General features: G+C 42.7%; 1 protein-coding gene across 5 annotated transcripts in view; it reads right to left on the bottom strand.

Annotated features, from left to right (window-relative positions):
• pde4ca (phosphodiesterase 4C, cAMP-specific a) overlaps positions 1-13628 on the bottom strand; it is a 74582-nt gene extending 60954 nt beyond the window's left edge. For all 5 annotated transcript variants that reach the window (XM_065013235.1, XM_029642301.2, XM_065013234.1 and 2 more), the window contains exon 1: positions 12884-13628. In XM_065013235.1, the coding sequence (XP_064869307.1) occupies positions 12884-13137 (254 nt within the window). In that variant the 5' untranslated portion in view covers positions 13138-13628. The remainder of the gene's footprint in view (positions 1-12883) is intronic.
• Between the last annotated feature and the right edge of the window lie 590 nt (positions 13629-14218).

Raw genomic sequence — 14218 nt, 5'->3', positions numbered from 1 at the left:
ATGCAGACTATTATTGTAACAAACTCTGACAAGCCGAGTCAGACTACAATAGGCATTCCACCAAGTGAAAAGTAGGGCATCAAGTGTCACATGTTGTTGTCTGTCCTTTTCTGTCTTCATTTTAATATTGTCAAATCACCTGATTGCTAAAAAGCTCAAGATTGAACAGTAGAACTTGTCTCAGTGTTTGGTCTATAGGCATTGGTCAGTAACCTAGGGAACGCTACAGTTGGCCCGCATGAGCCAGACTCAATGGTGATGTGCCTGTCTGGGGCCGCCGCAACGCTAGCTGCGTGGGCCAACAACATCCCCATACATCAAAACTAATGGACCTGCTCAAGTTGAAAAGTAACATTTGGTGACATGTGTAGACCCCTATTAACATAAACTGCCAAAGGAAACAATGACACAAATCGGATTATGTCAGAAAAAAAATGAGCGCAGGGGGAAACACTGAAAGGATAGAGGGAGAGTTTTGTCACAGCACCCATTATATTAGCTAAACGTGTTGGCTTTAAAAAAAAAAGAAGAAGAAAAACGCCAAAACGGTTGTCACCCAGCTAGGAGCGAACCTGCTCGAGTATGTTACTTGCCAAAGCCTATATATATGTCTCAGGGATGTCAAATGTTATGTTATGGCATGTACTCTGGTGGGGTATTAGTGTGTCACCGTATGAATCATAAACTGCCATCTGTCAGTGATAGGGGGTCTCAGGGTGGCCTGAGGACTCGTCAGGAGTGGGCTACACAACCTAACCCGGCCCCGCCCTGGTCTGGAGCCCTCCTCTATGTAACCCTATCTGGCCCAGGCATGCACAGTCACAGTCCCCACGTCACTGTATCACCCCTGAAGCATGGCCAGGCAGACTAATGCACTGAGATTACACCATGGCTAGTTATGTCTGTATTTCCACGTGTTTGTGCATGACAGTTTCACCCACTTTCTATGTAATTATTGTATTCTAGTCATGACTCATCCTACATAAAACATTTTTTTAAATCTGGATTATGTGTGTATTGTTTTTTAAAAAAATACAGTATATGTTGCTAGGTATTACTGCACTGTTAGAGCTAGAAACACAAGTATTACTGCACTGTTAGAGCTAGAAACACAAGTATTACTGCACTGTTAGAGCTAGAAACACAAGTATTACTGCACTGTTAGAGCTAGAAACACAAGTATTACTGCACTGTTAGAGCTAGAAACACAAGTATTACTGCACTGTTAGAGCTAGAAACACAAGTATTACTGCACTGTTAGAGCTAGAAACACAAGTATTACTGCACTGTTAGAGCTAGAAACACAAGTATTACTGCACTGTTAGAGCTAGAAACACAAGTATTACTGCACTGTTAGAGCTAGAAACACAAGTATTACTGCACTGTTAGCTAGAAACACAAGTATTACGGCACTGTTAGAGCTAGAAACACAAGTATTACGGCACTGTTAGAGCTAGAAACACAAGTATTACTGCACTGTTAGAGCTAGAAACACAAGTTATTACACTGTTAGAGCTAGAAACACACTGCACTGTTTAGAGCTAGAAACACAAGTATTACGGCACTGTTAGAGCTAGAAACACAAGTATTACTGCACTGTTAGAGCTAGAAACACAAGTATTACGGCACTGTTAGAGCTAGAAACACAAGTATTACTGCACTGTTTAGAGCTAGAAACACAAGTATTACTGCACTGTTAGAGCTAGAAACACAAGTATTACTGCACTGTTAGAGCTAGAAACACAAGTATTACTGCATTGTTAGAGCTAGAAACACAAGTATTACTGCACTGTTAGAGCTAGAAACACAAGTATTACTACACTGTTAGAGCTAGAAACACAAGCATTACTGCACTGTTTAGAGCTAGAAACACAAGTATTACTGCACTGTTTAGAGCTAGAAACACAAGTATTACTGCACTGTTAGAGCTAGAAACACAAGTATTACTGCACTGTTAGAGCTAGAAACACAAGTATTTTGCTGCACCTGTCGATAACATCTGCATATCTGGCTATGTGACCAACAAACTTTGATTTGATGAGTGCTTGATAGCAAAATGAGGAATCATCCTCACAGTTTGTTCCCAACCACTGTTCCTTTGCTCAGCCAGTCTCCATGCAAAAGCTAGACACTTCCTCCCTCTAGTGGTCGCAAACAAGTCCTGGTGCCCTGATACTTCCACAACACCCAGGGCAACAACCACATGCCATGTGAGAGAACAGAACAGGCTTCAATAGAGAGGCCAGGTCAGGACTGAACAGATAGGGCTTAGAGTTAATACCTTGTTAGAACACTACAAAGCAAGGCATTAGATGCTTGATCCCTCTGACACCTATCAGGACAAAATCCTCCTTAAACATTACGAATCGTATCCGTTGAAGGCAATTTACTAATATGTTCTAAATGAGTTGTAACCAATCACGCTATCGTCATCAAAATATGACCCAAAACAATTCAACTTAATAAATTCAATAAATTCTCAGTCGACATGGTGTAAATATAAACTGAAAGACATTTGCCACAATGTCTTAATGACAGGTCCAAACTGGGCCTGGTTTAATTGTGGTTCATTGATGTGACCTGGGTCTGGACAATAGGGAGGTAAACAGGGAGGGAGGCTTGGAAGCGGTGGCTTGGCGCGGTAACAGCCAGAGTTGGCCCAGGCCAGCCAACAGCCACGCTGGACTGGATCGATGTGCTTTGGGAAGGGGGGGGGGGGGGTGATTGGGGAAATCAGTCATGCTGAAAATATGGAGCAGAGCATTGACGCACATGGACAGTGCCCAGCCACAGCAGCGCTTATTTTCTATTCTGGGCTGGGGGCTATTTTGGGAACCTGTGGACACTGACACTGTTGTCCTGTAATTGCGTTACCTCGCTTGACACCCTAGATATCTCTTATTAGCACCCCTATTCAGATCCTCGCTGAAAACTAGACAGAAAGAGCAGAACAGATCATCTCTACTACTAACTCGCCCAGACCTTGTCTGTAGCCCTTCTCCTCTAGGGAACTACGGCCCTTAGGCCTAGATCATAGACGTAGAACACAGAATGTACTAAGGCAATTCATTATTAGGAATCCAAACATTCCTTTCAGACCAGAACGAATAACTGTCTCTTCCATTTCACCTCGTTAATGTACCATCAATGTATTATTAGTTGACTTGAATGGTGTCGAACTGCAGTGAATCCCATCCATCTCTGCTATAAAAATGATGCCAGTGATGTCTCCAAGTCGTAACGGTGTCCTGATACCAAATGTTACAGAGATGAATGGTGGCCTGGTACTACCAGAACAAGCTTATGAGCTTCTATTGTGATGGGTTGGGAACACATCTAGAATATAACAGACTGCTTTGTCTCGGCTCTGGGGAGAAAGTGTGTGTGTGTGTGTGTGTGTGTGTGTGTGTGTGTGTGTGTGTGTGTGTGTGTGTGTGTGTGTGTGTGTGTGTGTGTGTGTGTGTGTGTGTGTGTGTGTGTGTGTGTGTGTGTGTGTGTGTGTGTGTGTGTGTGTGTGTGCGTGAGTGCATGTGCGCTCATGTCTGTGTGTTCAGAGGGATTGTCACTATTGGGGGCTAAAGATTTCTGAAGCCAGCAGAATTATATTATGACATGTAGGGCAGAGAGAGGCAGGCTCCAGTGGCAAGCAAAACAAAGGATAAACCAACCCGTTATTAAGTCACCCTATATGGCGCTTTCCCTGAACATGTACACTGTAACTCTATATTCGACATGCATGACTGATTTACTATGAATAATAGTTATTCTCATGAACAACACTATTACATAGTTAAATAGAGCCATGAATAGTAGTTATTCTCATGAACAACACTATTACATAGTGAAATAGAACCATGAACAATAGTTATTCTCATGAACAACAATAAAATAATACCATGTATTGTTGCGGAATAACTCTCTGTTAACTCTGTTGTAAAACTCTGTCACAGACTACGAGAATTTTGTAGATTGAAATGTTTCCAATCGCACCAATTTAGACTTCCCTAATCCCTACATGAACTCCACTTTGGAATGGGTTGGCAAGACATGCGGCAAGACCTGTGGCGATACTAATCTGGTCATATTATGGGCGAGTGTTCTGTTCTGCTGTCTGTGCACTAGATCTCTGTCTTTGATCCGCTCATATGATTGTGCCATAATCACAGCTGGAGGACTGCTTGGAGGCAAAGGGGTAATACTGAGCTCAGAAGACAGAGTTACTAAAGCTCCCCCATCGTATTTTCATGTCTCTCATTTATTTAACTCACGGCCGAGGAGTGAAAATGCGAATTTTGGAATAATGGATTAGGCTATATGTCATTTCAACTTTGGCTTTTTATTATTGTATTATTTAGTTAATAAACCAGTATCAATATATTTTCTTGGAAAACATGGGATTTGACATGGGTAACCCTCATGGTGTGTGTGTGTGTGTGTGTGTGTGTGTGTGTGTGTGTGTGTGTGTGTGTGTGTGTGTGTGTGTGTGTGTGTGTGTGTGTGTGTGTGTGTGTGTGTGTGTGTGTGTGTGTGTGTGTGTGGTGAAGGGGTCTATCCTCATATGGGATCATGGCGTGTCTGATCATCGTGACTCTGCTTGGCTGTGGCCCATCGCCCCCCAAGGAAAGACATCAATGGACACTGGCTGTGCCATCGATACCCCGGTCCCAGCGCCCTCAGGGTGGGACACCCAGAACAACAAAACGCACCACAGCCAAACTACAAAACGCACCATAGTGAAACTACAAAACTCACCATAGCAAAAACGCACCACAGCCAGACTACAGTGCCATCACAAAATGCCCTAGAACATAACAAAATGCTCAACACTCCAAAACCCTCCATAAAAACATTGAAAACACACCACAGAAAACTGCTGAAACTAAACAAAGAATAGCAACACCACCAAATTACAGATCTTTGGCTTCAACATTGGCTTCTCTTGTCACCCACTTGAGGGTGTTTTAGCACCAACTAAAATGCTGAGTATGTTACTATAAATAACAATCCCGTGGCATATCACAACTTCCCTGAAAGGCAAAGAGCACAAAGTGAGCACAAAGTGATACAACTGAAACCAAATGCAGACAAGTGCAATATGTTAGAACTGTTAGGGATAGCACTTCTTTCTGTACAGCAGTGAAACTTTGTTAACAGATACAATGATTTGGAGGGGAGTCTACTTCTCCATAATATTCCTCGATGAGAACCTTATGAAGGTTTTACGATCCACTACATAAGAAACCCTTTTGTATCACCAACCAACAGGTAAAAAAAAAGAGGCAACACATAACAAATCATTATTAAGGATTAATTCATGATCATTATCCTTATTTAATGATGATGAATTATGTCTTACTGGTTACAGGGAGAAAACTGTAATAATTTGTCATGCGTAATGAATGTGAAAAACAACTTATGATAGAGAACAGTATTTGTTAGTGATGGGGGGTGGATTGATACAGTTATATACTGCGCTATAATTTTTATACCATATTATATCGATACTTTGACTCCATGTATCTATTTAAAAGGTTGTTTTGTTGGTAGGTAGTGTTAACTAGCGCTACACTCTTAGAAAAGAGGGTTCCATAATAGTTATTTGGCTGTCCCCATAGGATAAGTCTTTTTGGTTCCATGTAGAAGCCTATTGGGTTCCATGCAGAACCCTCTGTGGAAAGGGTCCTAAATGGAACCAAAAAGTGTTCTACTTGGAACCGAATAGGGTTCGTCAAAGGGTTCTCCTATGGGGACAGCCAAAGAACCATTTTAGGTTCTAGATAGCACCCTTTTTTCTAAGAGCGCAATTGGCGGTACCTGCGCCAAAACTCCAGTATTTTTCATCCTACAGCTTGTTCTCCATCTTCATCTTAAATAGTGAGCCAACATGTTTTCAGGACTTTTATTTCCATGACTGATCAAAACTCATTTTCTCATGCTCTCTCTCGTCTCTCTGCAGCAGACATACAGTGAGCAATATGTTTGGAGCATCAAATCGTGGTATCGAATTGAAATACATAATAGAATCGCAAGAATTGTGAGAATCGCAATACATATTGTATCGGCACCTTAGTATTGTGATAATATCGTATCTTGACGTCCCTGGCAATTTCCAGCCCTAGTATTTGTACAGTACACACACACACACAGTACAGTTGTGTCAGCAAGTAACTCATCACAACAAACAGCTTACACCACAGGACTGTACCTACCCAATGCATGAGTGCCTTCGAGAGGAGGTGTTGCTATGCACAGCTTTCCTGGGGAAGCGAGAGTCTTTGTTCATCATTGTGCCGGCTACTTCAAAGAGCCAAAGGTACCGGTGGTATTCAGAGACGCAACAGCCTTCAGATGACAGGGGATGAACAGAATGGACCGCAACATTTATGTGGCCTGTCCTGGTTGAATGTGAATGTCCAATGTCTATTGGTACTGTTCAGTTACAAACTAAACATGGTACACCTTGTGAGAACAATCGGTCCACAAAAGCAGAACCAAGTTACACCTACTGCATCTAGCAGAGACACGAGGGATTAATTCAAGTTCTGCACGGTCAATAACAGGTTTTCACGCAAATGTTAGGGCTGGTTTGTGTCCATGCAATTCCTGAGAAGAAGAACATGTTATGATAAAGTAGTGCCTTCATTGAAAAGCAGAAATCTCAACTGAGCTACCAAAGTTCTACAGGATCTGGTCCCTGCAGTGGGGATATGTCCTTTTTTTTACTGATAAAGTTCACCTAACTCTGTGTAAACACACCAAAAAGGCAGAATGATGCCTGTTAGGAGCCCATCTCAGAAAGCATATGAGTTTACCAACGGGCCAAATCAAATCAATTTCAATTGTGGCTCATATCAGCTGTCAGCACAGGTCTGGAGCTAATTCCCTGCTTGTTTTCCGTTCTGCACAACAGCAAGAAGCCGAGATAAACTTTTCACTTTTACTCCTCGCATTCCTAAATAGGTTAACAGCAAACTCAATCTTCCCAATAGCCAGAGGACTGACAGGGGGAGGGGTGAGGGAGTCCTCCAAATAGGGTCCAAAAGTCGCCTTAAAACAAATACTGCGCTGTTCTAGAGCCCAGAAGCTGCTTCTTTCTTTGTTCAAATAAAACCTTGAATAAATTTATAAAAATCGAGTCAAAGAGAAAATAATCCCAACAATGCTCCCAGGAGTGTGTGGCCCCACAACCGTCTATATCAGACTCTCCTCTCTTCTCTTCTGAAACTACTGGGACTAAACTCTGGCCTGGAACAAGAAACAACAACACTTACTCCGCCTTGGAATAACAGACAACAACACTAACTCTGCTGAGAGAGAGGGAGAGGGAGAGGGAGAGGGAGAGGGAGAAAGGGAGAGAGAGAAAGAGAGAAAGAGAGAGAGAGAGAGAGAGAGAGAGAGGGTCATAAGATGAGAAGTTGGAGCAGTCTGAATGGTGCTAGGGGCCGGTTTGTACTGCTGAACCCTACCAGGACTCTGATAGTGAAGGGGGAGGCAGGAGGAGAGAGGTATTTTCTAAACCCAGATGCAAGGTTCCATTGCGGTCCTCTACGGATGCCTCGTCCAGTTCCCTACAGCTCCGCTACAAGCCGCACTCATAGGACTGACCTGCTTCCAAATGAGGCAGCAGCAACTCACCCCAGTAGCTCAATAAAACTGTGTTTTTTAAAAATCCAATAGATAATGGGAGGGGGAGGTGTCATGGACATGGAGTCTGTCTGAGTGCTTAAACTATGGAGCGGCTGTGGATCAGACTTTTCCCGGTTCTTTTTTTAACGTGCACTAGTCCAGAAGCTTCTGCGCATGTGTTTATTCTATATGTATAGTCTGAGAACAGGCTACTCTGGCAAATGCTGCTTGTTTAACCCTTTACACTCATGGGAATTGGCCTATATGGATAGGGTTTAAAATACATGTTTCTTACAGAACAAATAAGAAACGCATGTGCATAACCATGGTAGCAATTGAAAGGGAGCAGGTTGTCATGCTGAAACAGCAAAGGGCCTTCCCCAAATTGTTGCCTCAAAGTTGGAAGCACAGAATCGTTTAGAATGTCATTGTATGCTGTAGCATTACAATTTCCCTTCACTGGAACTAAGGGGCCTAGTCCGAACCATGAAAAACAGCCCCAGACCATTATTCCTTATCCACCAAACTTTACAGGTAGCACTATGCATTCGGGCAGGAAGCGTTCTCCTGGCATCCGCCAAACTCAGATTTGTCATGCCAGATGGTGAAGCTTGATTTATCACTCCAGAGAACGCGTTTCCACTGCTCCAGACTCCAATGGTAGTGAGCTTTACATCACTCTAGACGCTTGGCCTTTTAGGCTTGTGTGCAGCTGCTCGGCCATGGAAACCTATTTCATGAAGCTCCTGACGAACAGTTCTTGTGCTTACATTTCTTCCAGAGGCAGTTTGGAACTCAGTAGTGAGTGTTGCAACTGAGGACAGAAGATTTTTACACGCTACACGCTACAGCTCCTAGACATTTCCACTTCACAATAACAGCACCTACAGCACGAGCAGGGCAGAAATTTGACAAACTGACTTGTTGGAAAGGTGGCATCCTATGACGGTGCCACGTTGAAAGTCACTGAGCTCTTCAGTAAGGCCATTCTACTGCCAATGTTTGTCTATGGAGATTGCATGGCCGTGTGCTCGATATTATACACCTGTCAGCAACGGGTGTGGCAGAAATTGCCAAATCCACTAATCTGAAGGGGTGTCCACATACTTTGTATATATAGTGTATGTCACCTGTTAAATCCACTTCAATCAGTGTAGATGAAATGGAGGAGACAGAGAAAGAATAGTTTTTAAGCCGTGAGACAATTGAGACATGGATTGTGTATGTGTGCCATTCAGAGGGTGAATGGGCAAGACAAAAGATTAAGTTGTGGGGTGCAACTCAATTTTAGGAAGGTCTGTTTAGTAAACTCAGCGTATATGTATAATCATCTTTCCCCTCTTCATATGTCCTTGAATGTGCCCTTGGTTGTGAGTCCTCAAGTTATTCATATGAAAACAGACTCATATTGTTTATGGTCATGCTTCCTCTGCAGCAGTAAGATCATTTTTACATGAAACAAATATCTCCTGCAGCTGGTTTGCAGCAAAGGAGGGCAGGCATGTTGTACGGTATGTTGCATGAGGCTCCAGAGTGACTACGATATGGGTGGGCAACATACGGGATTACTGTCAAGGAAACACATCAATCCAACAGTCTGAGCATAAGCCCAGAGGCAAAAATATGTATCTACAATACATAAGCCTCTGGTGGAAATTAGAGGCATTACATTGTTTAATTGTTTGTCCAATTTCGAAAAGCGAGGGACAATTTGGATCCATAACATGATTTAAACATTGGCCCTGATGTAGTTTTTAGCAGAACACTGTGCAAAGCCTTGTAAAACCAGACCCAGAGCCTTGTAAAACCAGACCCAGAGCCTTGTAAAACCAGACCCAGAGCCTTGTAAAACCACACCCAGAGCCTTGTAAAACCACACCCAGAGCCTTGCTTTACTATAAACAGGCTACTGTTGTGTTCAAGACAACTGTCTGGTGACCTAGACAGAGAACGAAAAACCGTACCCCAAAACAAAAGGATTAACCTGAGCACAATCAGTGTAAAAGGACAAGGATGTGGGTTTTTGCACTATGTCATGTCATACAGAGGGTAAAGCAACTGCAGGAGAGTTGAACCACCTGGAGGCACTTGAAAGTGAATGCCGTTGGGGTCAGGCCTTGATACTTTACGCCTGCTAACGCCGGACAGCACTTAACAATCCTCAAGACCAGACAAAACAACAGGACTGAACAACATACAGTAAGTAGCATATGATTGAATTGTGTTGCTAATGAAACGAGCATCAATGCTATGAAAAAAGGGATGCCTCACCTGACTTTGACCCAGTCAAAGGTATTTTTCTAACAATCAACTAAAAAACAGTTTGAGGTGCAGTACTTTCATTCATCGCTCAGAAATTACGTTTAAAAAAAACAACATTTTTTATACTGTGACTCACTTTTATTAGGGAAGTGCCTGTCAGTCCAGCCGTTTTTCTAAGGCAATCAACAAAAAGCACAATGCTTGACAACAAAACATCACATTACACCGGAAGGAACTACTGTGGTTTCCTCCAACATGGTCTCCAACATTTCCCTCAAACTTAAACATTTATCGTCTCCTGCCCTGATAAACTTAAGCTGCCTGTCTGTACGTTTTTCCAACAGACTGCTAGTTTGTTTAATTCATCCCCTTATCCAGCCATCCTGCTATAACTCATCTCCAACAGTTTGTTTCGTTCTCGTTGTTAGGGGCACTGTACATTCTCAGGGGCTCAGGCCCTTTATAAAGCTCTGTCCCTACAGGATGGTCCCTCTTTCTAATTATAGTTTTAAAAATACCAAATTTCCATGAGATGGACAGATCTGAGATAAACCATAAAGATGGAGTGCCTTTCTTGGTTATTATCACACACTCACAGGCAGGACCATTAGGAGTAATGCTTAAATGCCCGAGCAAAATGATCCCACCAATAAAATGTGATAAAGATGTATGAACCCGTGAAAAAAAACCATCTGTTTATTTATATGCAAATTAGAGGCTAACCTCCACCATAGGTGACAATGTTTTGCTTACAACAATTCAGAGACACCTCTTTAACAGTCCTGTGTGCTTACTTCTTACTTCTTGTGAAGGTGTGTGTGATGTTGATGAGTGCAATTTTCTCCGTTTTCCTAAACTGCACTTTGCACAAGCAACACATGGTGTATAAACTGGAAACACCCATCCCTGGCAGACACTGTCACAAACATATGAGAAAAGAACCCGGTGAGTATTTTGCTGTTTGAAAAAAACTGTCCTACCCGACAAAATATTTATTTAGCTCCTAAGAAAATAAGGTCAAGTGCTCTTTAATCGGCCCGGCTGCTTCGTCTCTTCAACACAAACACAGTAAATATTTGATTTGCATCAATATCATGGGTTATGACTTGTGGGAATGGCGTAACAGGGTCATTAAACAAATCCTACCAATAGGCTTAGTCAGAGAAGGGCTTGAAAAGTGTCCCTATCAGGCAGCTGTCCTCATTAAGTCCTACTAGAATGAGCGTGGCTCTGCCTTTTCAGGGGACGTCAACCATCACGTTGCTTTCTAGTATCCGAGCAGAAAAGTTGACGAACCGCCGCGTATGACAAAAAGCCACCTAGTCAAGAAACACATCTGTACTTGACAACGCAGAAGAACTTGAGTATACTGTATGACTCCACTTCAAAGAGAGTCTTAAACTTAGGCCTGACCAGGTTATTGGAGGGGAGATTGACTTAATCACTACTTGTTTTTGTAAGAAGTGTTGACATGCTGAATGTACCGAGATGTCCGTTTACACTACTAGCACACAGCTCGGACATGCCACCAGAGGTCTCTTCACAGTCCCCAAGTCAAGAACAGACTATGGGAGGCACACAGTACTACATAGAGCCATGACTACATGGAACTCTATTCCACATCAGGTAACTGATGCAAACAGTAGAATCAGATGTAAAAAACAGATGAAAATACACCTTATGGAACAGCGGGACTTGTGAAGAGAAACACACAGGTATCGACACACATACGCACTCTACACATATGTACACATGGATTTGTATTGTAGGTATGTGTTATTAGAGTAGTGGACTGAAGGAACACAATGTGTTTGGTAAAGTGTTGTGAAATGTAATGTCATGTAATATTTGAAATGGTATATAACTGCCTTAATAACTGCCAAATACTAATAAAAATGAAATATGGCAAGTTTGTCATCAGTGAGCCCATGTTCAAGGACTGTATATTGAACTACAAATAAAACTCCGGTCACACAATTGTAACACTTCTTCAGTAAATGTATATAGTATGTTGTAGGCTTAATGCAAATGTACATAATTGGCCTATATTTTTTTCACCTCAGCAGAGCACCCCATGATTAAGTATTTGGCAGACCAACCAAAAACAGACTAAATTCAAATTTACTTGGGAGTTGTTTTTTTTAACCTTTATTTAACTAGGCAAGTCAGTTCAGAACAAATTATTATTTACAATGTAAAAAAATCTTATTTACATTGTAAATTCTTATTTACAATGCGTAACCCGGCCAAACCCTAACCCGTTAGACGCTGGGCCAATTGTGCACCGCCCTTTTGGTCTACCAATCACTGCCGGTTGTGACACAGTCTGGAATCAAACCAGGGTCTGTAATGACGTCTCTAGCACTGAGATGCAGTGCCTTCGACTGATGCGCCACTCAGGAGTCCTACTTAAAGAATATCATGGTCACCTAATCTAATTTGTTTTGTCAGTCCACAAGAAAAACAAAGACACGTGTGCAGATTAAAGAGGGGGTGAGATTTTTTTTTAAATTAAACAAGCAAAATCCAGAGAACAAATATTTTATACTCCATAAAATATTGAGTGTAAATCTGTTTATTACAACAACTCTAGTGTATGAAGAGGACCTTGTAAAACCATTTCATAAAATCTCCTAACTTTAAAGAATCCATAATATATTTTTTCAAATCAACAGTTACTATGTGCAAAACACAATAAAGAAACAAGGCTCTGACTAATTTAGACCACCTCGGGCCAGAGGAAATTCTGCTAATACACAACAAAGGCATCTATTCAAGCACAGCACAAGTCAGTACTTTCAAAAGTAATTGTTAGCTGCAGTATAAACAACCCTCACTGCTGACTTAAACTTCATATCACCTTTAGAAAGGGTCTCGAAGAGTTTTCTTCTACCACCTTTGAAGGTTTGCTCTCGAAACACAACAGGGTAGTCACACAACCCTGAGGGACCCCAAGCTCAGATAAAACAGGCATGGAACACAAGGAGGTCTCTACCTGGGAGTGTGGGCCAGAGTGAAGCGCCTCTGTAGACTAATGCTCCGGTTCATCAGCAGCTTCCTGAAGAGCAGCGGGGAGTTTCGGGGTGACCCACGCGGGGAGTCATGGGGGGACATCTTGGGGGATGTGCCTGGCGATCTGGGCTTGAGTTGGATGACCGGAAGCCTGCTGACCGACACCTCCTCAGACTGTTCTTCGGACCGCTCCTCCTCAGAGCTCTCAGAGCACGCTTCACTCATGGCGTCAGTCATTTTCACTCAGTTGTTTGATCCTGGTTCCCCCTATCCCTTCGTCCTGGGGGTGGCAAGTAGCCTAGAGATTAAGCGTTGGGCCAAAAGGTTACTGGTTCAAATCCCTGAGCTGACTCAGTGAAAAATCTGTCAATGTGCCCTTGAGCAAGGTACTTAACACAAATTGCTCCTGTAAATTGTTCTGGATAAAAATGTCTGCTAAATTACTAAAATGCAAAAAATGGAAATGTCCTGGCTTGGTTATGCTGTCCTGGTGAATCTGATCAACCTTGAAGCTTGGCTGTTCTAATCCTCCTCTCACAAAACTGACTGGTCAGCGCAGAGGCCAGTAAAACCTGGATTTATCGCTCCATTAGTCAGGGATACAACTAAAACTGACTCTAGAAAGTGCTCTGATAAGAGCACCTGAAAAAGCTAGACAGCGCTCTATCTGACCCTGTCCTTTATTTGAAAACAGCCCTGTCTCTCTCCAATGATCATAGTCGTGGTTAATGGACTCAAACATTAGCGCAGTGCAATCCCTCCCCTGCCTGCCCAGGCTTTTGTTTACATAACTGCTAGGCCTTCCCTCCCTCCCTCCCTCCCGACTAAATATGGATGTCTGATTTACAGTGAACGAGAGGCATGACAGATCACCCCCTCCCCCTCCCCTTGCCAGAGCATAGCACTGGTCCACTTCAAACTATGCTCCATAATAACTTCCTCTCTCAATTTCTCTGAGTATAAACATTAACCCTGCTCAACTTAACATTACTCTGGTCTAAGTCCCAGCGCTATTGCTATCCATTTTGCCTTTCACATGCTCACAAGTCTACCAGGAAAAGTCACATGAAGGGCCCGCGACTATAAAAAAGTCAGGGTAGATAGAATTATAAAGAGCATGGGCCCTGTCACGATGGCTCTCTCTATCTGTGACTAGGGTACTCGCTTCCCTGAGGGGCTTTGTTTATCAGGAGGAAAAGAGAAAAGGTTTTCCTGCGATCTTACGACTTGCAGCTGAGCACCGCGCTCCCCAGAATAACCTAGGAGTCAGAACATCTGACGCAGGAGGAACCTATGACAGCCAGCCGGGTAGAGGCTA

Source organism: Oncorhynchus nerka, linkage group LG9b, assembly GCF_034236695.1.
Source record: "Oncorhynchus nerka isolate Pitt River linkage group LG9b, Oner_Uvic_2.0, whole genome shotgun sequence".
Classification (NCBI taxonomy): Eukaryota; Metazoa; Chordata; class Actinopteri; order Salmoniformes; family Salmonidae; genus Oncorhynchus; species Oncorhynchus nerka.
Note: the sequence above shows the minus strand (reverse complement) of the source record. Positions and strands in the feature narration are given on the sequence as shown.